We start from the raw sequence: 25289 nt of genomic DNA, 5'->3' as shown, positions 1-25289 counted from the left end.
AGCCCAGGAATCCTGCGGGAGGCGGGATCCCTCCTGAGGAACTACGGCTCCCATGAGGCGTTGCGCCCGCGCAGGCGCGGGGGAGTCGCCGCGACGGGACCTGATTGGCTGGCCAACGCGGAGCCGGGAGCTCTGATTGGCTGAGGGTTCTGAGGCGACAGATTCCGGAAAGGGGGAGAGCAGCCAATATGGCGGCAGAGCGAGGCGCCGGGCAGCAACAGTCGCAGGAGATGATGGAGGGTGAGCGGCTCCTGCGGGCGACGGGCGGCAGGGGTCCGGGGGGATTACGGCGAGTTGGCACGGCCCCTCACCCAAGAGGAGCTTGACGTCCAGGGCACCGCCGCGGAGCCCTGACAGCTGCCCGCCAGGCTAGAAACAGAGGGGACATTCGGACCCGGGGAGCCCTGGCCCGAGGGCGGCAGCGGCCCGAGGACCTTAGCCGAGAGGAGCGAGCTGCGCGAGCCCGGTCCGGGGGTGGGAGCCGGCGGGGACCGGCGGCGGTGGGAGCCCGGCCCCGAACCTCCGAGATTGACAGGCCGGACGCGGTCCTCCGTCGGCTCAGGCGCGGGCACCTGCGGGGAGTGCGCGGTGTGTTCTCGTGGCTGGGGCGGACCAGGGTCCTTTCTAGGAAGTGAACGGGTTGTGCAGGGATGACGGGGAGCTCCAGAGACTGAGTTGTACAAGGCAATGCCTGTTTCCCAGATGATCATAGTCACGAAAAGACTGAATTCAACTTTCTTCCTCCTTTACCACTTTGTTGGAATTGTGTTTTACAGTTACGTGTGTCTGTACGTTATACATACGCATGTATTTGTCCTCGGTTACATGTATTCTTTATTCCTACATGCGTAGACTTGTGCATCCGCACACTTGTTCCCAGTCAGAGAACCAATCGTTTCTTGGAGTGCTTCAATGCTCTTGATTCTCCAGACCTCCAGAAAAGCAGTCACTGCCTCATGTGAAAAGTGCTAGGGAAGTGGGTCACAGAGATAGGAGGGAGGGTGCAGAAGGAAGGACTGGCATGTTTGGGAGTGGTGAAGGCTGCTTTGAGCTGGACCTTGAAGAATCCTTAGACTGGAGTAGGAAGAGTTGGGGTGGGAGGAATCAAATGTTATTCCAGCCAGAGGAATCCCTGTCAAATAAGAAGTGGGGTGGAGGAGAGTTTGAGCCAGGATGACCACCATACATGATGTAGGTGGGGGTGGCCAATGAGGCTGGCCAGGGAAGATCACACCAAAGTTCCTGGACTTTGGATATCCTTGAATCTTTTTAAGCAAGGGATGCCTTTTCTGTATCCCTCTTCCCACCACTCCCCCAGCCACTCCTTCTCCCACTTCAGCTGTTTCCATTTCTTGGTAAAGGGCAAATACAAAAGTCAGACTTTTCACTGTTCTACTCCCACATGTGTCATTACAAGCCCTGACACTTCTACTGCTTTAGTAGTTCCAAATCCTCAACACCTCCTCTGTTCTTACTGCCAATGCCTTAACTGAGACCTTCTTTTTCTCAGGGCAATTGTATTGCCAGCCCATTGTACCAGCCAGAGCTGCACAGTCACTTTCTTTGCTGATCCTCTGTCCCACACTTTACACTCTCTGTTGCCCTCAGGATAGAGTCACAGGTTGCACACTGGCTGCCCCTCCTCTCTCCTGGGAGGTGTGCAGAACCTGCTTTCCCTGACCCTGGACCACAGAGTGGCTAGCAGTCACTTATTTGTTAAATTCTCCTGCATGTCATACACATGTAACTGCTCTTGTGACTTTTCTAATTTAATATTGATAGCAGCACTGAGGTATGGGTACTCTGCTAGCTCCCCCTGCAGATGAGGATACTGAGACTTGGAAAAGAAAATGGTTTGCCAAAGCTATGTCTCTAGGAGCAAGCTTTGCAAACTCAGGGAGAGCCATTGATATTCCAGAAATTTCTGGAATCATGGATCAGATTCCCACACAATGGAGAATAGATTAAACCGAGCAAGAAAAGCCATAGAGAGACTAATTAGGGAGGCAGGGCAGGATCCCAGGCCCCGGGCAAGAGTGGTTGAGCCAAGGCAGCTGCCAGGTCAGAGAAAAAGGAATGGATGTAATTTTTAGAAGGGCTTGTTTTATCCACTAGTCCTTTCCTGTGTATGGTTTGTATTTCCTGCAGAGCCGAGCAAAGATGAAATTGAACTCACCTCAGAGAACACACCCCTCTGTAGAGTAAGCCATAATCAGAACACTTTCCGTGTGATTGATAATTCCATGTAATTTGTTGGTGTCTCAGACCTTCCAGACAGGCTTCCAAGAGAGGTCATGGAAAATGTTATGAAAAGGAATAATTATCTAACAACCTTGCCAGAGAATTTTTACTAGCCTGCCACATTTAGTCATTGCCTTTTTCATTAACTCAAAAAATATTTTTTTACCAGCCTTTAAAACCCTTGAGTTGGTAACTCTCTGTCCAGTGACACTTAACTTCGGTGACCTTCGCTGGAGTGTAGCGGTATGGGTGCATTCTTATTTTTCATTAAAGCTCCTCCCTGCCCACAGTCTGGTTTAAGTTAGTCTTGATTTCTTTCAGGATGTGGTTCTGTGCACTGATTTCTTGACCAAATGGATAGTGGAATGTGGGTGAGATGTGTGGCCAGAGGGTCACAGTGATCCGCTGTGGTTTGTATCTAGGCCCAAGTGAGAGCTGCCCAGGATGCACTTCACCATGTGGCTGTTAACACCTGTGAGCACAGAGGGGTCTGGGGCTTTCTGAACACATGGCAACTCTTCACAAGACCCTGAGGGAAAGAGTATTATATTATTCGCCCAAGTGTCCAGGTGACCTTCTCACTCTGCCTCCAGTTCTCCCTGCCACTGCGTGCCTCAGATGGTGCTGAGACACAAATCGTCACCAACAGAACTCAATCACTATTTCTGAGTGAGGTCTTGCTGACTGACAACTGAGTGTTAGCCTATTAACATTCCTCATGGGCATGTGAAGTGGACTGAATTCTCACTGATACACATGGGTTCAGTTGACAGGCGGGTGGAATCCGAAGAATCGGGTGATGAGGAAGGAAAGAAGCGCAGCAGCGGCCTTGTGGCAGACCTCAGCGAGCAGAGCCTGAAGGACAGAGCAGAGCGTGGCGAGGAGGACCCAGAAGGTACTGGGTGCAGCCAAGAAACCTAAGCTTACCGTGACGGCAAGTGTGTCTGTGTGGATGATAGCTGTGTGGCATGTGTGTCCTGCTCAGGTGGTATCTTGCCAGTCCTGAGAAGGAGTGCTGTGCTCCACGGGTCCTCAGTGGGCTAGGGCAGGTAGGCATGCTGTTGGGAGCAGTCTGCCCTGGGGTGATTCCTTAGCCAGCTAACTCACCTGTGGTGCATGCAGGAAGAATGTAGTTCTGACTGCACTGATGGCAGTGTGTCCTCTGGCACAGAACCAGAGGATTCAGAACCGAGGTATGATGTAGACACAATGGCTGATCTATCACAGTAACACTAGCACTCAGTTCTTGCAAAGTCATTTCTGACCCTGCTTCCTCATGTCCCCAGGCCTGGGAGTCGGGTAGGTGGTGGTTAGGATGGTCACCTCCGTAGAACCAGCCACACGGCTCCTGAGCAGTCCGCACCCTCCCAGCTGTGGCGCTCACCTTTCTGCTGGTTTGCTTAGAAAATGAGCCTGCGTTAGAGAGAATGAGAGAGACCACATGAACACAGAGAGGTGTCTGAGACAGATGATTAAGTTTAAAAAGGCGAGTTTCTGAACAGTATACATATCAAAGTCATATTTTCAGTTTAAAAATATGAATATGTAGTTTTTCCTACTTAAAAAAGAAAACGCATCCGTGTTGCTGAGGGTCTCTGGATGATGTGACTTCAGCCTTCTGTGTTTTCCAGACTCGTAGGCAATGTATAGATTTTTTAGGTGTTCATAATCACACATTACCCTTATGTATATAAATAAGTTTATAAAAACAAAGCTGATTTTTAAAATAGGATTGTGCTCTCTGTGCCAGCAAGATGATTGGTAACTATGGCAACTGAATTTTAAGGCAAAAGGAGATTACCACAAAAATACCCATCACATTTAGTTTGAAACTTCAAAGTCTGTTCTACAAGTGACGTGGGTGGATAAAGCCATGGGTACGGATGTCATCATCTGACTCAGTCACGAAGGGCTCTGGCATGTGCTCGTGCTAGCAGTCTGTGGGGGACTTGGAAGTTGTAGCAACTGGGTCCTGGACTTCTCCGTTCCCAAGGTAGTGATGTCATCTTGGTGGATCATGGTAACAAGGCTCTAATTTGGGGTAGATGAGAAGAGTAAGACACCCCTCGCTTGCCCAGAAGGCACATTGCTGGGGGGTGGGCCAGCTGGATTGGAGCCCAGTTTATCTAAACCTCAGGCTCCTTCCTCTAGAAGACTAGGTGATTCTCCATTCTCTGGGAATATGCGTTTGGAGTCTTTTTAGAGAAACTGGGACTCACTCCTCCCTGTACTTTTTTAAGTCTTAAGTTCCAACTACACAAACTCGAACACATCAACCTTTACCTTTTATTTATTTTCTCTAACTTATATTTTTGTGTCAAGGGGTTTTGTTTTGTTTTGCAGTCCTGGGATTGAACCCAGAGCTTCACACATGTTAGGCAAGCACTCTACCACTGAGCCACACCTCCACACACACTTTTTTTTCAGTGTCTCACTAAGTTGCTCAAGCTGACCTCAAACATGCAGTCCTCCTGTCGTAGCCTCCCAAGTACCTGTGATGATAAGTCTGTGCTGTGGCTCCTGGCATTCCCTTACCCTTTTTTTTTATGGTAACCATGATAATTGAGAAGAATGGCAGGTAACTGCTCTCAGTTCCGCTGGCATTTCAAGTGGTGGGGGCAGTGTGTACTCCCTTGACTATAGATCACAAGTCCTATGGAGTTTGGAGCAGCCCCTGTTCCCACCTGCTGGCCCAGCACCACTGTGTGTGATGTCTTCTTTAGTCTCCCAGTATCCTGGTTGGACACCAAATGGCCTGGGCACCCCAGCTTGATTGCAGTGCTTCTCATCCCACAACTTCCTGAGCTCAGGGAGAGTGAGCTAATGCTATCTTTTGAGGGAGGTTTGGGTTGATCTCTTGGCAGTTCTCAATTCTTTTTATTTAATTCTTAGATTAGTGAGAATTCTGTAAGATTAAGTAAACTATAGTAAATGACTTTTTTTTTTATCAACTGGCCACTGTTGATCATTATAGAAGAGACGTCATGAAAAAGCAAATCAGTGTTGGGCCACTGCTGCTTTGTTTTAAGCTGGTCCTGTGCCCAGTGCTCCTCTCCAAGGCTCCAGTCCAGGTGCACGTTAACTGGCATGCAGGCTCCTTATCCTCTGGGGAGCCAGCCATGGACATGAGGTCCAGGGCTGTGTCAGCCAGCTCCATTGCAGAGGCAAGTGCACAGAAGAGTGAGCCCAGATAGACTTGAAAAGGTGATGATCAGTTTACAGGAACTATGGGGGTGAAAGCCTGGTCATCCCAGCAACTCAGGAGGCTGAGGCAGGAGGATTGTTAAGTCCAAGGCCAACCTAGGCAACTTAGCCAGAGCCTGTTTCAAAATGAAAAGAGCTGAGGATGACTCAGTGGGAAGCACTTGAATGGCATGCTCAACATCCTGTAAGTAGCCTCTAAAACCACAAAAAGTTTAAAAATTAGTAAGAGCCTCTGGGCATAGAATTCAGAATCCACTATAAAACAAACAGCCTGTTTTCTTCCAGCAAAAAGTTGCAAGGTAAAAAAGGGATTTAACAGAAATGCATGCAGTCACACAATGTATAACTTTATTTGGATTCTATTTCAAGTAAACTGGGGGAAGAAATTATAAGACAATCGGGAAAATGTTAGCAATGATTGGACATTTTATAATATGGAAGAAAAACTATTGCTCTTCAAGTGTGGGGTTTTTTGTTTCTTTGTTTTTGTTTGGGGCGATTCCAAGGATGAAACTGGGGCCTTGAGCATACTTAAGGGGTGTGTATTGCCTGTGTGTGCTCACGTGTGTCTCTGTGTGTCTTAGCGCCTAGCTTGAAGGAGCCCAGCTCTGGGGTAGATAGTCCTTGTGAAATCTTGAGTGAGCTTCTCTGCTGGAATTAGTTCACCGTCTTCTAGTTGAGAAGGTGTTTAAATTATTCATTGAGGCTCCTTAGTCCTGCTCTTAGCTGTGCCTCATTTTGTTTGCTCTTTGCAGAGAAGAGCATTCATAGATGCAGGGCTATCTTCTAAGCACTAAAAGGCTCGTCCTGGAACACATGGCACACCCAGCATGGTTTGTATTCAGATGGCCTGATTTACTGCCACAGACAAGAGGGAAGGAATGCACAGGAGGGCAGGCAGCTGCCAGCGAGCACTCTGAGGTTTCCAGGAAGGTTCTGAGTCTGCATCCCCAGCAGAGACTGGGCTCTCCATGGCTCGGACAGCTCCTTCTTCCGCCAGTACCTTCAGGCTGCATTTCATTTCTTGGGAAGTTTGGAGGCACTGATGGAAGTTTGGAGACCTTTGCCAGAAGCTGGATTCAGGAAACTCGGGATGCTTGAAACATCAATCTTTACCCTTGGTGTCCTCTGCATTTCAGTTAGGTGCATGAGCCGGATGTCTCAGACCCTGGACAGAATAGCAGCTCTTCACTGACTCGGGGCGACTGCCTCTCGTGAACAGTTCTAAATGAGCTCTTTCCTTCTCCTTTTCTTTAGAGGAACATGAGCTGGCTGTGGATATGGAAACCATTAGCCTGGACCGAGATGCAGAGGTAATGCAGCCTACTCGACCCAGCCTCAGGGGGGCATGACAGATCACCCTGACTGTCAGGTTATTTTTTTTTTTTTTTCTTTTTAAATAGTTTTATTGCCTTTTTTTGTTTGTTTTTTAAATTTTTTGTTTTTTTTTTTTTATTTATTTTATTTTATTTTTTTTTATTGTTGGTTGTTCAAAACATTACATAGTTCTTGATATATCATCTTTCACACTTTGCTTCAAGTGGGTTATGAACTCCCATTTTTAGCCCATATACAAACTCACCAATTAAGAGATAGAGGTTATTTTTTATGAAGGTGACAAATTAGTAAGTGATTTCCCTAAAGAGGTCACCTAAGCCTCCCTTAGTTGGGTCAATTTTCTGTATTCTTGCTTTGTTTAACACCAGTGATTGAGTCTCATTTCTGTTTACCCACTGAGGACTATGGCCAATGAAATCCTTTTTGACTTGTGAATCACATGAGCACAATGACTACTTTGTCAGTGGTGGGACCCTCACATCCCCAACGGCCAACTGTTAAGGGGTTGAATAGCCTGGGGTCTTCTCTTCAACCCACAGCTGCTCATTGCTGCTGACATTAAGAAGTGCATCTTCTTGGAGCTGGAGCTGTGCTTTGTGCTCAAGGGAGCTGGGAGTAGCCCAGAGAAAACTGCCACATGCCGATCATGTAGAGGGTCAGTCTCATGTAAAACTAATATGAACAGTAGCTAAACCAAGAGCATCAGATTGACAGCTCACCCCACATCACCATCACCTGTCGGTCACAAACCCAATCTGGGTCTCTCACACTCACCCTCACCTCATCCACCTGACAGCCTCCCTTGGCAGCCCCTGTTCCAGGAACCAGGTCACCAGGCATTCTGCTGCAGCTGAGCTAGATTTTGTCTGTTTCAGGATGTTGATCTGAATCACTATCGCATTGGAAAAATTGAAGGCTTCGAGGTGCTGAAGAAGGTGAAGGTGAGGAGGTTCTGTCCTTGTTCCCATCCTGTGAAAGGCACAGACCTGTGTATGGACCTTTCATGCACCTCCCTGTCTTCTGAACATAGCCAGCATTTTGCAGTAGTGGAGGAACCTGAGAGGTAGTCTGGGCTTAGGCCTGCCTTGGTTCTGAGCCTCTTTCAGAGGGGCACTTGCCTAAGTCTACAGTCCTTGACTTCTGCAGTCAAATTTGCTTCTCAAGAACTAGGGTACAGCTCAGGTGGTAGAATGCTTGCCTAGCATGCACAAGACCCTGGGTTCATCCCAGCACCACACACAAAAAACATGTCTGCTTCTCAGAATGGAGACTCCAAAGGCTCATTCTGCCAGAACACGGCTTGTGTTCCAGCCCCAGACCTTTCCTCCCTCCCCAAGTAGGCCTACTTGGTGTGGGGCCTGCACAGCCTCCTCCCTTTGGCCTCTGCTTGTCCCCAGGTGGGGCAGGACAATTCCAGCTTCATACCTCTGCCCACCTGCCTCTGGAAGGACACCACTTTTCTAGGAAACAGTGAGAAAAGTAGACCGTGTCTTCTGGCTAGGAAGGCTGGCTCTGCAACCTGCCCATTGCCTGTGTCAATTGTCCTCTTCCTGTCCCCAGACTCTGTGCCTTCGTCAGAATTTAATTAAATGCATTGAGAACCTGGAAGAACTGCAGAGTCTTCGTGAGTTGGATCTGTATGACAATCAGATCAAGAAGATCGAGAACCTGGAGGCACTGACACAGTTGGAGTGAGTGGGAAGACCCAGAGGAGTTGGGACTGGGGGGGTAGATAACTGGATAGGGGGCAGCCAGCCTTCCTAGAACCAACACCCTCTGGAGGCCACCTCTGACACAGGGTCCTCCCCTGCACCTGGCTCCCAGTTTTTTGCCTGCTGTGTCCAGGGCTCCCAGTGGGCACGGCAGCTCCTGTGTGCCATCCCCTTGCTCGTCAGTCTTAACTAGAAAACTGGTATGGGACTCTGGCCAGGCTCCAGGGATGAAGGCAAAATCAGGAAGATGAGAACTTAAATCAAAAATGTCCTTTTGCCCTTTGAACCCTCTTTTAAAATAAAGAATTCACTGTCCTTTCTAATTAAAGGAATCAGGTCCTGATAAGTAACTTTACCTAGACTTCTGCAAACCCTCTGTTGCTTGTTGATCTTTGTTTGTTTTTAATTCAGCACTTCTTAGGTTCATTCTGTGTGCAGCACCTGGTGCTTGGTCCTCCCCTGGAATGGAACCTGGTTTCTGCCCCACACACAGCCCTAGGAGACAGTGTCAGGTGCCTGGGCTGCTCTAGTGCACTCCAGGTCCTGGCAGCCTCACCACTGTGTGACAGCACTGTGTGACAGACCATTCAGGGCTGTGGTCAGACCCTGTGTCCACAGTGGTGATGCCACCTCTGAGCTAGTTAAATTCTAACTCATGTGCATTCTGTTTTCATTTTTATTTAAAAAAAAAAAAATGTTTTGCTTATTCCCAGGATTCTAGATATTTCTTTTAATCTACTAAGAAACATTGAAGGGATTGACAAATTGACACGGCTGAAAAAACTCTTCTTGGTCAACAATAAAATCAATAAAATTGAGAATATAAGCAACTTACACCAACTGCAGATGCTGGAGCTGGGGTCTAACCGCATCCGGGTAGGTGCAGACAATGCCTGCGGGTGTCCTGGGGAGCCGCCAGGTCTGCCTGGGCCACCAGGGAGCACACCAGAGGTGCACTTGGCTGGGTTTCTCTCACAGTGTTGTGGTTCTTCAGAAAAAGGAAAATCATTATTATTATTATTATTATTATTATTATTATTATTATTATTTTAATTGCTAACTAGAAGTCAATATTAATCAGAATACGTGGGGCTGGGGATGTGGCTCAAGTGGTAGCGCGCTCGCCTGGCATGCGTGCGGCCCGGGTTCGATCCTCAGCACCACATACAAACAAAGATGTTGTGTCCACCGAAAACTAAAAAATAAATATTAAAAAATTCTTAAAAAAAATATATTAATCAGAATACGTGCCCATACTAAGTGGTCTGCCATGTCTTCAGTGCATAGATTTTGGGGGCCCCAATTCACACCCTTCCCAGCTGGCGTTTGCCACAGCCAGCCAGCCAGCCTGGAAACCTCGCTTCTGAACTTGTTCCCTGCTTATGGTTTTCTCTAGGGAGCCTCCAAGATAAAGGTTCCCCAAACACAGCTAGGTGGTCCCTTCAGTGATCTGCCATTGGATAAGCAAGTGGCATTTTGCTGAGAATAGTGTACTGGGCTGGTGCTTCTCCTGGACTGGGTCCCCTGGCAAGATCCGATCTGCTCTTCTCCAGGATCCATTTGACCTTGAAGACAAGGTGCAAAATGGAAAGTGAGACTTTGAAAAGCAAAGGTGGTATTCCATAGAACCAGGATCGAGTCCTTTACCAGCTGACTGAGAGTCCTGTGAAGAGTCCCCAGCATCTGATGGAGCGCAAACCTGAGAGGTCACATGTGGATTGATACTGGGGCATGAATCTGCCCAACAGAAAGAAAGGAGGGTCCCCCTGGGCAGGAATGAGAACCATTCAAGCCCATAGCAATGGAGGAGTGTTTGGTAGTAAAGCAGTGGAATGAAGATAGCCCAGCCCCCAGGATCATCATGGATGTTTCAGGATCTGGAGATGTGGAGGCCTGAGTCAGAGCTGCTAGCATCTCACTCTTGGAGACCTAGGCTCAGGGGAGTGAGTGCACTTTGACACGTACAAGATAAGATGAATATGCCAGCCCAGGCCAGAGAACTGGAGGGACACAAGAAAGCCGCTCCATGAGTTTCAAACTGTGTCCCTGGAACCCCAGAGGTCTGAAAACCCTCTTGGGTTTGGGAGTCAGGCCAAGAGACAGGGCCTTGGACCCCACCCATCATTTTCCTGTTTTTCGTTATATATTTTCCAGTGAGATTTCATTGGAAAATTCGCAGAGCAGATGAGAGGCTGGCCCAGTGTCATTGCTGAAGTCCAGGTTGCCTTGCCTCCTGGTCTAGGGCCTCACTGTCCCACATAGTCCCCGGCACAGTGCTGACTGCCCTTCTGTCCTCTTCACAGGCAATCGAAAATATCGACACATTAACCAACCTGGAGAGTTTGTTTTTGGGGAAAAACAAAATCACTAAACTTCAGAACCTGGATGCACTTACCAACCTGACCGTCCTCAGTATGCAGGTACTGGTACCCCCAGCTTTCTGGCAGGGCCTGAGCCACAGCTACACCCAGCATCCACAGACCACATACTCTCATATGTGTGCCCAGCTAACAGTTTGGTTTTTTATAAATATTAAAAATTTCAGGCTGGCCTAGTGGTAGGGTATTTGCCTAGCATGTGTGAGGCACTGGGTTTGGCCCTCAGCACCACATAAAAAATAAATAAATAAAAGTTATTAATTTTTTTTTTTCTTTTTTGTGGCAATGAGGGTAGAACCCAGGGTCTGAAACATGTTAGGCAAGTACTCTACTGCTAAGCCACGGCCCCAGCCCCATATCCCCACTTTCCCCTCGACAGGTTCTCACTGAGTTGCCCAGGCTGGCCAGAACTTGGGATCCTCCTGCCTCAGCTGCCCGGTAGCTGGCACTATGCGCAACCCTACCCTGCTGAAATTTCTTTCTTTAAAGATCTTGTTCTTTTTTTTCCTATTAGCAGTTAGATAATGAGGTAGTTTTCATTTACAGGTCAGAAGAAAGAGCTTGCCTGCTCCCAGAGGGTCCAGGCCCTGTTGCCAGCAGCAGATGGGCAGCAGTCAACACTCAAGTGTGCTGGGCCTCAGATGACCAATTGGGGTTTTGTTTTGGGGGTTTGTTTGTTTGTTTGGCTTTTGTCAGAAGCAAATTTGTGAAATGAGACCCTTGAAGGGAGTTGTGACTGGATGCTCTAGGGACAGCCTGGCATGGCAGGTCCCACTGACCACCAGTGATGTACACATAAACCCACTCTGATCCTTTATAAAGCAGATGCTTTGCAGAGTGAAAACAAGTTCTTCAGGTCTAACTTTTAAAAGAAATGATAATTTATTTCCAAATATTCAGTGATTTTGATATTTTAAAGTTGTTAAATTTAATTCAAGTAAATCTTCCTAAGTACATCTAAAAAGAGTTCCTAATGTAAGAAACTGAATTTCCATGCATGAATTTTAGTGTTGTTTAACAGACTTGGTCCTCTTTCCAATCTGCACAAGCTCCATTCTAGCACATTGTAAGTGAGATACCCATTTAGGGTTCTGCAGAGTAATAAGGAGCTCCACTTCCTGGAGCCCTTTACCTCTCACTCTCTGCACTGCTCCGTGCTCTTGTGACTCTGGCTCTCCCCTCACAGAGCAACCGGCTGACGAAGATCGAGGGCCTGCACAGCCTGGTGAACCTGCGGGAGCTGTACCTGAGCCACAATGGCATCGAGGTCATCGAGGGCCTGGAGAACAACGTAAGCACCCACCCATCTGTCTGGGGCGGAGTGGGGGGTGCCTGTGGGCAGGCAGCTGGCAGCCTGCCTACCCTGCCTTCAGGACTGCTCTCAGGTAGACACTCTGCCCAAGTGCATTGAAGGGCCCATGCGCTACACCATGGCCACGTGGGGGATTTCAGGAGGCCTTTGCTGGCATGTCCACCACGCAGTCTAGGCACAAATGGGAATGCTGGCGTCAGCAGCCCTCCCTCCCTCCTCCCTCCTGGCCACTGAACTCTCAGCCCCTCCTCAAGCTGCAGGGGTCTCTTGGGGCTGTGAGCTGCTCTCAGGAAGCTGCTCCTCTCCACCTCTCCACCTCTCCACTGCCCCTGCGGCTTCTCACCAGTCGATCCACCCTGCTCTCCCCTCACCCTCTAGACCCTCTCCTGCAGCTGCCTTCAGCTCGTCCTGCTGCTGCTCAGTGCAGAAGTCAAGACAAATAAAATACTTTTTCTCACTCAATTTTACTGTATTTTTTTCCCCCTGTTTTGTTTAATTGCCAGCAAGTGTAACCAGAAGGGTCACTTTTGTACTGTCAAGGTAGTGTTTCAGTCTCATCTCAGGCTCCTTCGGCTTCTGCCTCAGCCAGGGCCTGGATGCCATTATTACTGTTATAGAAGGAAAAAGATGTTCACCAATATCTAAAAAAAAAATAATAATTGGAAAAGTTGCACTATACCTGTGGGAAGTTTGGTCACCTTCCTTCAGTTTTGCACTCAAGAGTTTATAAAACTGATGTGCAGGCCAGGTGTTTGCTTCTGCAGTGCAGGATGAGCAGGAGTGGGAGCGTTCCTGGTGGTGGGATGGGGGTTCTAGCTGTAGCAGGGGGATTGCAGGAAACAGATACACAAGCAGCCCCAACAAGGAGCCTGTGTCAGCAGTCCCACTGCCGCAGAAGGTGGGACCTGTTCAGCAAGCAGGAGAGAAGCAGGAGTGCAGAGTCTTACCTTGGTCAAACACTAGACCCTCCCTGGGCTCTGAAACAAAACAGAAGGGAAAATAAAAACAGTGGCATTAAAGATGATTACGTTATCAAGACATTCACTGTAATTGAATGTGCCAGTGTCTTCTCTGGAATGTTCTCAACTAGAAAGCATATATTCACCTAATTTTCTTCTGAGTTTGATCTCTTGGTTGAGGGGAGACTTATCCTCTGGAAGAAGATAAGGAAGTATGTGCCTTTTTCCCAGATGGCAGATGTGCTGCACAGATCCCCCCACCTCCGTGTCCTGTGCCCTGGGCTTTTCTCTGCACTGGTCTGGCTCATGCTGGCACCAGCCTTGGCCCACGTGTTACTTGGCACCACAGAATGCCATGACCTCTGTGTGTGTGCACTTACCTGTTACTTCCCCCCCCCCTTTGGTACCAGGAATTGAACCCAGAGGCACTTTACCACTGAATCACATCCCCAGTCCTTTTTATATTTTATTTAGAGATACGGTTTCACTAAATTGCTGAGGCTGGCTTTGAACTTACAATCCTCCTGCCTTGGCTTCCTCAGTCACTGGGATGACAGGCGTGGGCCGCTGCTCCTGGCTTTACTGGTTTGCTTTTAATGAGCTTTCAAAACATTGTCCAGCTCCCAAAACACATGGAAGTCTTTGAGTGTGCAACTGAATCCCTGAGTTCAGTGTTTAGAGGCCAGTTCTGAGAGCCAGCACCCAGTGCTCTGTCCAAGTGCCAGGTCTTCCTGCTTCACGAGGCCTAGGTTGACCATGCAAGTTTCAGACACACAGGGCACCCCCACAGGGCAGGCAGAGTGCTGGGACGAGCTGCTGGCAGCGGGCAGCTCCTAAGACCCTTTTTGCTCTGAAGCTCCCTGAACTCCTGCCCTGTGCTCTCAGTGCTCAGTACTCTGATCGGACATAGCTGGGTCAGCAAGAGAGAAGTAGAAGGAGCCACCGAGGCTGTGCCCACACCAGTCCCACTCCAGGCCCAGCATGGTAACCATGTAGCAACTCTCACACCCATGCACTTCTGTGACTCTGCTGGTGCTCTCAGCACCAGCTGGTGGGATGCTAGGTGTGCAGGCCAGGGAGGCAACCCTGGGACCTCAAGGAGTGCCCAGGCCACAGCTGCCAGCCCAGCACTGGCAAGCTCTTGTGGGGTTTTATATTTTATTAAGGTGTTTCTTAACTTTCCCTTAAAACCCAGGAGAATTTGCTGGGCATGGTGGTGCATGCCTATAATCCCAGCAGCTCATGAGGCTGAGGCAGGAGGATCATGAGTTCAAAGCCAGCCTCAGAAAAAGCCAAATGATAAGCAACTCAGTGAGAACCTGTCTCTATGTAAAATACAAGATAGGGCTGGGGATGTGGCTCAGTGGCTGAATGCTCCAAGTTCAATCCCTGGTACCCAAAAAAAAAACAAAAAAAAAAACAGGAGAATTTGGAATTAGAATACCAGGAATACAGTAGAAAATGGAGGACAAGGACCCTCAATCAGGAGCACTGAAGGGCAAAGAGGAGGGGAGGGACTGCTGTCCAGGCGTTTGGCCAGTATGAGTGATGGCCTTCAATTAGAAAAACTTGCTGGGTGGCTTTTAAGTACACTGTGTCGAGCAGCGTGACAGACTTCACTTTCACCATGAGATTGTGGTTTGTGAAACCTTGAAGCTCTGAACTTTAAAACAGTCACCCAGGCTTAGCTGACATGTGAGAAGTGTCTCACACACATCTGTAGAACAGAGCCCAAAGCACCAGGCTGTGTCGTGCACAAACCGTCTGTGTCAGTGCTCAGCCTGCCCAGACGCTGTCCTCTGTGGCTGAATGTCACAGCCTTCCAGCTTCTAATCCCGTCATCCCTGAGTCCCAGCAGGGTGCAGCTCCAGCCTTTGCTCAGCACTGAGCTTCCTGGCCTTGCTCCTGGTCACTTCACCCCAGGTGGAAGGGCCTCTGTTAAGAAGACAGGTGGAGGCCAGAGTGCCTCCTCCCACCTCTGCTGTGTGCCTGGCCAGCTTCTTGCCTCAGCGGGCCCCAGGCTCTTTTCTAGTGAGAGGTGTTTCATTTGCAAGAATGGAACACTGAATACTTGTTGGCACAGTTGTCACCCCTTCTTCAGAGCCCAGGGTCTAAGTCTCACTGGGGCCCTCAGTAGACCTGGGGCTTGGGAACTGACATAGCCAGCTTCAAATGCCAGGGAGGGCTCTGTGGGCAGCACTGAAGCCAGAGCCTGGCTGGGAAGGGCTGCAGGCAGGGGGCAGGCTACCTCCTCTGGTCAGCATGGGAACTAACTGACACCCTGCAGCTCTGAACTCTGTACTTCCCACTGTATGTGGTCACAGGGTCACTGTTGAGCTGTGGTAATCCAGGAAGAATCTTATTTTCTTATTTTAGAACAAACTTACGATGTTGGACATTGCATCAAATAGAATCAAGAAGATCGAAAATATCAGCCATCTAACAGAGCTGCAAGAATTCTGGGTAAGTTATATTCTAGGGTTGGTGGTCCTTAGCTGAGTGGGTCCTATTGAGTGAAATGTGCTAGAGGCCGTGAGAAACCCTGAGGTGTCTATGGCCTTGCTCCTCAGTGCAAGTCACAGACCAGTAGCTCCCCCAGAACTGGGAAGCAGTCCCACCACCCCCCGTCTCCCAAGTGCAGAATCTTCACCTTAACAAAACCCCAGGTGGTGGTTGTGCACGTGCACATGGGAGAAGCCCTGTTGTATGTACTGTTAAGCCTAGAATTGTCCACTGACTGAGAGGCTTCCAGATCCCAGTGGAGGGGCGGATGCATTTAGTGCAGACACAGCCCAGCACAGTGGAAGGAGTGTCAGGTGGGTTGGCCACCCTGGGATTTGCTGTGTTCATCAGTAGTTGTGGTGTGGCTGTGGGTGCAGTGTGGCAGAGCCCGTAGGAGGAAATCAGGATAAGAGGTCTTTGCAGCTGGGCGTGGTGGCACATGCCTATAATCCCAGCAGCTCAGGAGGCTGAGACAGGAGGATCATGAGTTCCAAAGCCAGCCTCAGCAACAGCAAGGCACTAAACAATTCAGTGAGACCCTGTCTCTAAATAAAATACAAAATAGGGCTGAGGATGTGGCTTAGTTGTCAAGTGCCCCTAAGTTCAATCCCCGGTACCGCCCCTCCCTAAAAAAAAAAAAAGGAGGTTTTTCCATCCTCTGAAGGGGCTGAGAAGTGACTACAGCATTGAAGTCCTTGGTGTTGGGATTCCATAGGAGTTCTCCCAAGTTTTGACCCTCCCCTCACGTTATCCCCTGCAGGAGGCATGGCACTTAGCACCTGAAGTGCCGTGGACTGATGTCCTTGGATGCAAGGTCTGTGTGAATTCTAAGGGGTGATCCCTTCTGTCTACCACACTGTTGACTGCAGTGTTTTCCTTTTCCCATCTTGAAAGATCGTCCAAGTGACCCCAGAACACAAGTAGCCCACTATGAAAATGCCCCTTGCCCCCTATTAAGAGACTGAGTCTTGGGTGGTGTCAGAACATGGTACAGAGCATATCTGTGGCGGGTGGTGAGAGTGCCCAGGCTGAGGGAGTCCACTAGTGAGTGGGAAGGTGTGGCTGCCAGTAGGCCGACAAGAGCAGCCCAGAGAACCACACAGAGGAGCCAGACAGGAATGAGGAGCCCAGAGAAGGGCCTGGGCATTGGTAGGAAATGGTACCGAAACAGATTTCTGAAACATGATTCTTCTGAGTGTTCTGCCAGTGGGCAGGACGTGGGCCGAGGCACAGCCGGGAACCAGGGGGCGTCCCAGCTCAGGGAAGCAGGTCAGCTGGTACTTGATCACTGGGGCCAGACAGTATCTGACCCTGGAGCAGAAAGAAACCCTGTTTCTGAGACCACAGAAAAAGGCCATGGACAAAGCCAGAGTCCATTCAGGGCTCTGAGTGTCCCCTGCTCCCCGTCTCCTCTCACAGTGGCAGCCCGCCTATGAATAAGGTGCTTGGCCTGTTTTGCAGATGAGGAATTAGATCCAAGAAGGGAAACTGCTGACTCTGAACTCTCAAACTAGGTTCCCTGCCCACATCACATGTGAGCTGCATTTGGTCCGTAGGAGGAAATAGGGAGCCAGTCCTAAGAAAGGTTTAATGACCCAGAGATGGTAACTAGTGGCTATCCACTTGTTATGCCTTGACTGACAGAAGAGCGTGCAGTCTTCCTGCTGTACCTGGTGGATACTGTTTCTTCTCCCAGAGCCAGCAGCCTTCACTGCCTGTGCTTTGGAGGTCTGTTACCAGGTACATGCACATGCAGGGCTGTGGGGTCTAGTGCAGTTCCCTCCTCACTGTTGTCCTCTTCACCCTAGTTCCGGGTGCTAACAGATCCCCTGCATCTGTCTAGGACCAGTATTTCAGGGACTCTGTCTCTACCCATCTGCTTTCTTTTTCTTTTTCTTTTTTTCTTTTTTCCTAGTGCTGGGCATCAAACCCTGGGCTTATGCATGCCAGGCAAGCACTCTACCACTAGCCCCACCCATCCGCTCTGACCTTGTGTCCTTATGATTTACCTGTTGCTCCCTGCAGACAGTGTACAGTCAGGCTTGCTCTTTTGTCCAGGCTGGCACGGCCAACTCTAGACTACTTCCATCTAATGCAATTGCATTTACTGTGTTTCCTGCCATTTTGGTATTTGCTTTTTATTTGTCTCATCTATTCTTTGTTCCTTTTCTCTTTTCTTAGATTCTTTTAGAATGAAAATATTTGTTTTATTTTATCTCTATTATTGGTGTATTTGATATACCTCTTTTGGATTTTTGTTATTGTTGTTTTATTGGTTGATCTAAGATGCAAAGTATATTTTTAATTTACCACATTCTTTGTACAGATAATATTGTGCTACTGCACATATAATGGAAGGCCCTTACAAAAGTGTACTCTGTTCTTCCCTCCAGTAGCTATGTTGTCATACATTTCATTTTTAAATATCTTATAAACTTCATGATCTATTGTTATATCAGTTATCCTTTAAATTTAAAACAAGAAAACTCACTTATTTTGCTATTTCTGGCGTTCTTCTTTCTTTTTTGTAGATCTGAGTTTCCACTGGGCATTTTCCTTCTACCTGAAGAATTTTAATATTCTTCATTATTAATCTGCTATAAAGCAACTCCTCAGTTTGATTTGTCTTCAGAATCTCTACTTGGCCTTCCCTCTTGAAGGCTGGTGTTATGGGTAGGCATGGTTTTCTTTTCCTGTTCCATGGTCCTCTGGTTTGCCTTGTTTCCAGTGAGAAATCTCTGATGGTTCTTATTTGTGTAACTTGTCTTTTGTCTTCTGACTGCTTTTTTAATGTTCTTTTAATCAATTTTTATTTTGTTTTGTTTTTGTTTTTACAACTGTAATACGAAGTGCCATAGTTTATTTTTTCTTTGATGTGTGAGAGTTCATTGAGCTTTTTAGATCTGTGAATTTATAGGTTGTATCAAATATGGAAAATGCCTGGGAATCATCCTCTGAAGTCTGGCCAGCCCCCTGCCCCCAGAGTCTTCCCCATGGGCCTTTTGGCAGTCAGCTCCTGGAGGCCCGTACCCGCCCCCCCATCTCGCCCCTGCTGTGCCTCCCCTTACTGTCCCCGTCACTGTTCCTCATGATCATTCTTATCGTCTCCAAGGTCTGCGTCTCTTCTGCAATGGCCAGGTGGCTGCTGAGCCAGGGAGTGGGTTTTTATACCAGATGTCGTATTTCCCGACCCTAAGAAGAGCTGGTTGTTTTCAGAATCGGCTTCCCTCCTCCTCAGTCAGGTGCTGTGCCACCTATTAGTGTGATGTTCTGGGAGGTGCTGAACTGTGAAGTGTCTGGATTTGAAGGACACTGACTGTTCATCTGGCAGGAAGTGGAGCGACTGCTGGACCTACTGAGGCTTCTCTAGGCTCCCAGGGCAAGTCTGCACAGTCCTCTTCTGGGACCAACCCACCTCTGTTCCCACGCCGTTGCCCCCTGGTGTTGCTTAGTGCATGTTCTGGGTGGACACACACGTCCCTGCCCGTGTTTGCTCTGGTAACTGTTCAGCTCCCTCTGCCTGGTGTCCCTACTGTGTGTGGCTTAGCTTCAGTCCAGGGTGCAAGAGGACAGACACAGTGGGCTTCCTGGAGCTCTTTTCCCTGCACAGCTCACACCTACCTGGAAACTCCAGCCACCTCTGCCTCCCTGGTCACCGTCTCACCTCAGCATGACCCCAGGCCTGTCTGGGCCCCTCCTCACAGTCCAGAAAGCTCCTCAGACAGAGGCTTACGCATCTGCTGCCTTCCTCAGAACCACTGTCCTGCATCGCCTGAGGTCCAGAGTGCGGAAGCAGCTGCTTCCTGTGTCCTGTGTCCTGCTGGCGCGTGACAGAAGGCAGGCCCAGCGCAGGGCCTTCACATGTCTTGAGGCAGATGCCCTCTCTATCTACCCTCTGTTTGTGTCTGTGCGGTCTTCATGAGGGTGAGGGGATTTATCTGCTGTTGTCTTTTTTTAATTGTTAAAAACAGTACATAACAAGAGGTATCGTCTTAACCGTCTTCAGGTGTCCCATCTCATGACACTAAAAATAGTCTTACTGTGCAGCCATCAGCTCCTTCCTCTCACAGAACCAAGGCTCTGTCCCTCCCTGGGCACTGGCACCAGCAGCCCACGTGTGTCTGTGCAGTGCACTCTCTGGGCCATCCTGCTCCCTGGGTCTCACCAGCACCCAGTAGTGCTGGGGGCAGAGCTGGCTGAACTAGAGGAGTGGACTTCGGAAGGGAAGGTGGGCAGTCAGGTGGAGGCCACTGTGAATAACACTGGACACCACACTTACCGGCATCCCATGCATGGGATCCCCTGCGACTCAGCAGCCTGACCGAAGCAAGAAGATGGCACATTTGAGACCAGCCTCAGCAATTTAGTGAGGCCCCGTCTCGAAAAGGGGTGAGGAGACTGGTAGAGCACCCTGCGCTCCATCCCATACGGCAGAACAACAGAAATGCCCACACTGAGCCAGTGGTTCCACATGGGGACCTCCCAGCAGAGTGAGAGGTACAGATAAAGGCTCACGTGCTAGAGCATGTAACTGCAGTCACGTTGCTTACAGCAGAGTGCATCTGAGAAAAGTGTGGCCAGCGGCCTTGTCACTGTTCAGGCATCATAGAGTGATTTAACCATGATGGCTGAGACATTATGAGTGCCAAGTCCTACGACACTTGCCACAGACGCAATCTAAAGTCGCCTGGACCGTCCGTGTGCCCTGTGGCTGCTGTGAGAGTCACCTTGCGGTGTAAATCGCTTAGCTGTGTTTTCTGCTGGTAGAAGGGTGTCTGTTGATTGTAAACGTGAAAAAGATCAGATTGTAAAAAAGTAGAGAAGAAGCCCCTGGAGGACTGTTTGACGTAGTGCCCTGAGATCGTTTTTCACTGAAGATGTCATAGAGATCTTCCTAACCAAGTTTAGAAAGCCAAGAGTGAAAAAAAACAAAACATAGACATGTCTGATTTTATAAAAATGCAGAATATCTTGCTGGTTAAAAAAGCACACCTGCTCTCTGAAAGGTCTGTCATTCTCTGTGGTGTACAAGGTCTGTAAGCACCATAAGAACACAGCCCACAGGAGCCAAGAGTACAGGGGAGGCAGGTGTGGGCTCCCAGCATGGGCACTCGCCTCTGCCTCACAGGACAAGCTGGCCCAAAGGGGTGACACAGGCTCCCTGGTCCCTCCCTCAGGGGACTGCCTGTCTCTTTCCTCCAGCAAGAGGAGCGGTCGTCACCCTGACCAAATGCAGGAGCAGGGCACTAGGAATCCTTGGCAAGAAGGTGCTCCTGTCCCAAGCTGTCTACTGCAAGGGTCTGTGGAACCAGCTCCCTGCCTCTGGGTATGCAGGCCCTGCCTGCATTGGCCTTGTGACCAGCTCAGGCCGGATGGTGTGGTGTCACAGGCTCATGCTCAACAGAACAGAATCTAAGAATCTATCCTAGAACGGCCACTGTGCCTTGCGCCCTCCGGTGGAGGCCGACGGGCCGGCAGCAGTGTGCCACTTGAGCTTCAGCTGTCATGGGCAGCTCTTCGGATCAGCCCCCATGGCCTGAGCTCTGGGTTTTGGAAATCTAGATTCCCCAGAGCTGGTGACACACTAGTCCCATGAAAAGGTCTGTGAAAAGAGGTCCTCAAGCAGGGGAGCAGGAAGCCTGCCTGTCACACCCCTCTGCAGGAGACCTTGACATGGAGTGGGCTGCTTCGCCCTCCCACAGGGTCAGCTCTCTGGAAGCCAAGGACTAGAGACTGGAGGAGATAGAGTTCAGGGTGAGCAGTGTCACTCCCTTCTGGCCTGGAACACTTGGCCAAGCAGAGCAGGCCCCCCTGACAGCAGAGGTCAGCTATGACATCAGGAAGGTGCGATACGGGCAGGGTGGAGGGGTGCTGCACAGAGCAGAGCCTCCCGAAGCCCATGTGGACGTCCCTCTCCATCTGTGGCTGAGAGCAGGGCAGCATGGATCTCAGACCAAAGACCAGAGAGCTGCCCTGGCTGCCCCTGAACTGGCTCCTCCTGCCTCTGCTCCCAAGTAGCTGGGACATTGGCATGTGCCGCTGCACCTGGCTTCAGTAGATAACATGTCATCAGTCTGTTCTTGAAATACTTGCTTCACTAACTTCTGGGAAATAGATCAATGGATATGGATAACAGATGATTAATGGATGATAGATAGATGACGGATAGAGATAGATGAGATGACACGTGATAGGCCAGCTTGGCTCTGCTGTCACCTTAGTCACACCTTGGTGGTCTTTGCTGGTTCCTCCTGGATTTTTTGCACCCACAGATCAAGGGAGTGCTCCGGGGCTGAGTCCTCGCATTCTTCTCTCCCCCTGGTAGGCCTGTTCAGTCTCACAGGTGTACGTGGCATTGCTGTGCTCCTGGAAGCATCTCTGGACATCCAACTGCCACCCAAGCAAGATGTCCAAGCTTGGGCTCATGAGTTCTCTCCCTGTCTCCTCTATGTGGCTCATCTCAGTGGGCAGCATCTCTGTCCTTCCAGCTCTTTGGGCCCCAAACCTTGGATTTCTCCTGTACTTTCCCCTTCTCTTACATGCCACATCCAATCCAGCATCTTGCCTCTGCCTCCAGAATGTGTCTAGAATTCCACCTCCTCCCCTCTGCTGCAGATGCCTGGCCTAGGCCACCGGCATCCCTTCCCTGAGCCATTTCAGGGGCCTCCTGACTTGCAGCCCTGTGTGTCCCCTCACATAAGATGGATCCTTCTCAAATACGAAGTTCCAAGCCCTTCCCTTTCACTTCAGAACAAAAGACAAGCCCTGCAAAGCCCTCAAGATCGCCCCTTCCCTGCCTCCACTGGCCTCTCTCTGTCCTCTCCCTGGCCCCTGTGCCATCTGCTCAGTGCTGAATCCCAGCACAGAGCAGAGCCTCCCACAAGGTAGGCACCTCTGCAGATATGGCAGTTCTATGAGCCAGTGTGAGAGATATCATGCCCGGCTGTTGAGGCTGCAGGCCCAGTGGCATGTGCCACTACACCTGGCTTCAGTAGATAAGGTGTGATCCAGTGCCATGCCCACCAGCACATCTGCGACACTCAGACTCGGAAGCCCTACAGGGGGACCTACCCCACGGCCCTGGAGTGTGAGCCTGGCCAGCAGGGCCTTCCCCTCAGGGCCCTTGGTGTCTGTGTCTGCTGTCCATTCCAGCTGTGCACAAGTCTCATCAAGCTTCTCGAGGCGAGTCCTCTTGGCCTGCTACCCGCCTGGTTCTGCCTGCCGACCTCCAGGAGCATCCTGCTCTCCCTCCACCATCGGGTGGCAGGCCCTGAGACGTGGCATGTCTGAAGAGTGACTCGCAGAGGGCAGGACAGATATGGGGTCAGACTCAGGGCTTGGTGCCCTCTTCTCCAGGGAGCCTTTGTTAGCATTGCCAGCACTCCGTGGCCCGGGGCCTGGCTGCTTCCCCCACACCTGCCCTTCGCAGACGTCCCACATGTCTCGTTAGTTTCATAGGTGCTCAAGCTCTTACCAAGATAGCTTTGTTGTCCTTGCATGTCCTTTGGAAAGTGTGGGCCACTTGTGCATTGGTCACTTAAGTCTTGTCCTGAGGGCTTGTTTGAGAAGTGAGAGTTCTTCCTGCTACAGGCAGCCCCTCCAATGGACCTTGGCAGAGTGACTCTTTCCCCGGGTGTGGCGGCATGGAAACAGCAGGGGTGGGCCTTGGGAACCAATGTGAGGTGGTTCTGGGAGCCTGGGAGCCGTGCAGTTGGGTGGAGCAGCCTTGCCTGCTGCGTCAGCCTTGGGAACAGCTGTGGAGAACTGATCTGTCAGAGAGGGGACCAGGCCTGTGTCAGCACCTGCCTGCAGGAGAGGAGTTTTGAGGCAGCACTGTGCACTGCTGCCCTGAGGCCAGACCACAGGCGATGTGGCCCCAGTGCCCAGGTGAACAGGTACATTGCACTGGAACCTGCTGCTGAGAGGTGGACAGGAGGCATCCAGGGGACAGAGGGGATGCCCACACCGACTCCCGCCCTCTCCTGAGGGAGGACTTGGTGCCTCGCACCCCTTCCAAGGTCCTGAGGGCTATTCTCCCATGTGTCCCCAGATGAATGACAACCTCCTGGAGAGCTGGAGTGACCTCGAGGAGCTGAAGGGCGCCCACAGCCTGGAGACCGTGTACCTGGAGCGCAACCCCCTGCAGAAGGACCCGCAGTACCGGCGGAAGGTCATGCTGGCCCTGCCCTCCGTGCGGCAGATCGATGCCACGTTCGTCAGGTTCTGAGTCACCCTGCTCCTCACCTGGTCCCTCTCCTCGGAAGAATGTCCCAGCCACGGTTTTCTAATCCACCTGTTGCTCCTGAAGGCGTCACTACACCAACAGTCACAACCCAATGGCAATAAAAAGGCCCTGGTGGTGGCCGCGTGTCTGATGCTGCGCACCTGGAGACGCCAGTGCCATTAAATCCCGCCACAAGGTCCCGAGAGGGAGCGCACACCTTCTTGCGCTCCCACAGCTCCACCTCGTGGTGCAGCTCGGGGCCTGAGGGTGCCCTGAGGATGTCCATGCTGCCCTGCCCCGGTGGGTGCAGGGCATCCTAATAGAGGGCTCACGCAGCCCTGGCCTGCAGCAGCCATGACCACCTCTTTCAGACGGGTCCATGCCAATTTTGAAAAAATCATATATATTAAAAACAAAACAGGTGTGGACAGGAGGTGGTCCAGCCCCGTGTGCCCCTCAGTGCTCTGGCCTGGAGCCACAGCTGTTGCACAGCATGCCCTGGCAGCCTGCGCACATGCTCCTCACCACCTGTGGGAGGAGTGGAGGTGTGCAGCGGCGCCCCCCAGAGGCAGGCTGTCAGCAGAGCATGAGCTCTTCTCCAAGGGCCAGACTCCTGACCTGCTCGTGTGGCCTCCATTCCTACCCGCTATCGCCTTGGCTTCTTTAAATATGAAATTGACATCAACAGACCTAAATTTAATGCTTGGAGGGCATTGTCCCCCTCAGGGCCCCTCGTTTCCCCTGAAAGACATGGTCAACAGAGGTACCTTTTTCTCCCAGACTCTAGAGCTGCACTGTCCAGTGTGGGGCCACTCACTGCCACCCGTGGCTTTCTCAGTTCAAATTCATTAAAAATGAATTAACAATTAGCTCCTCGTTTGCACTCACACACCCCGGGTGCTCAGCAGCCACATGTTTCTGGGGGCACCCTGTTTCCGTCATCACAGAAGACCCTGGGCAGTGCTGCTCTAGATTCTGCCCAGCGTCACGGGGACAGACTGCCCTGGGAGCTGGGGAGAGTGAGCTGGCGCATCCGAGCTGACTCCCTGATCAGCTACCAAGGAGGCTGCAGATGTCAGAATGGTTGGCCTGGAACTGAATGTCCGTTTCCCGGTTCTGATCCTCACCAAAATAAAGTGTGTGACCTGAGTCTGTGAAGCATCTTCCTATTGAAGCAAACTCGGAAAGGGAAAGCGGGCAAGGCAGGGTGTGCCCCAGAGAGGGCCTTTGCCCCACGACCCTGGAGTCTGCCCACAGCCAAGCGTTCGTACCTGAGGACAGGGGAGATGTTTCTAGACACAGACTGAGGTTGAGATGGGGTGCCCCAGAGGCAGAATGTCAAGCACAAGGCCAGCAGAGCCATAGTCTGAAGAACCACAGTCTGATGTGGACAGGCAGCTTTTGCAAATGCTGAGAATC

At 50.5% G+C, this 25289-nt stretch overlaps 1 protein-coding gene across 1 annotated transcript; it reads left to right on the top strand.

The window, feature by feature from the left end:
- On the top strand, positions 1 to 25019 carry Ppp1r7 (protein phosphatase 1 regulatory subunit 7). Its single transcript, XM_046426836.2, has 10 exons — positions 1 to 240; positions 3008 to 3136; positions 6703 to 6758; positions 7659 to 7724; positions 8344 to 8474; positions 9209 to 9371; positions 10799 to 10915; positions 12060 to 12164; positions 15521 to 15607; positions 23697 to 25019. Exons 1-10 carry the CDS (start codon positions 189 to 191, stop codon positions 23871 to 23873), a joined length of 1083 nt encoding a protein of 360 aa, XP_046282792.1. The 5' UTR covers positions 1 to 188; the 3' UTR covers positions 23874 to 25019.
- Positions 25020 to 25289: the final 270 nt, after the last annotated feature.

The sequence above is a fragment of the Marmota monax genome, unplaced genomic scaffold (assembly GCF_021218885.2).
Source record: "Marmota monax isolate L192 unplaced genomic scaffold, Marmota_monax_Labrador192_F-V1.1 WCK01_AAM20220418_F8-fsc00298, whole genome shotgun sequence".
Taxonomy (NCBI): Eukaryota; Metazoa; Chordata; class Mammalia; order Rodentia; family Sciuridae; genus Marmota; species Marmota monax.
This window is presented reverse-complemented; position numbering and strand designations above follow the sequence as displayed.

Coding starts and splice junctions, on each gene's coding strand:
- Ppp1r7 (XM_046426836.2), top strand. CDS start 189: ATGGCGGCAGAGCGAGGCGCCGGGCAGCAACAGTCGCAGGAGATGATG. Junction 241..3,007: donor GTCGCAGGAGATGATGGAGG/GTGAGCGGCTCC, acceptor ACATGGGTTCAG/TTGACAGGCGGGTGGAATCC. Junction 3,137..6,702: donor TGGCGAGGAGGACCCAGAAG/GTACTGGGTGCA, acceptor CCTTTTCTTTAG/AGGAACATGAGCTGGCTGTG.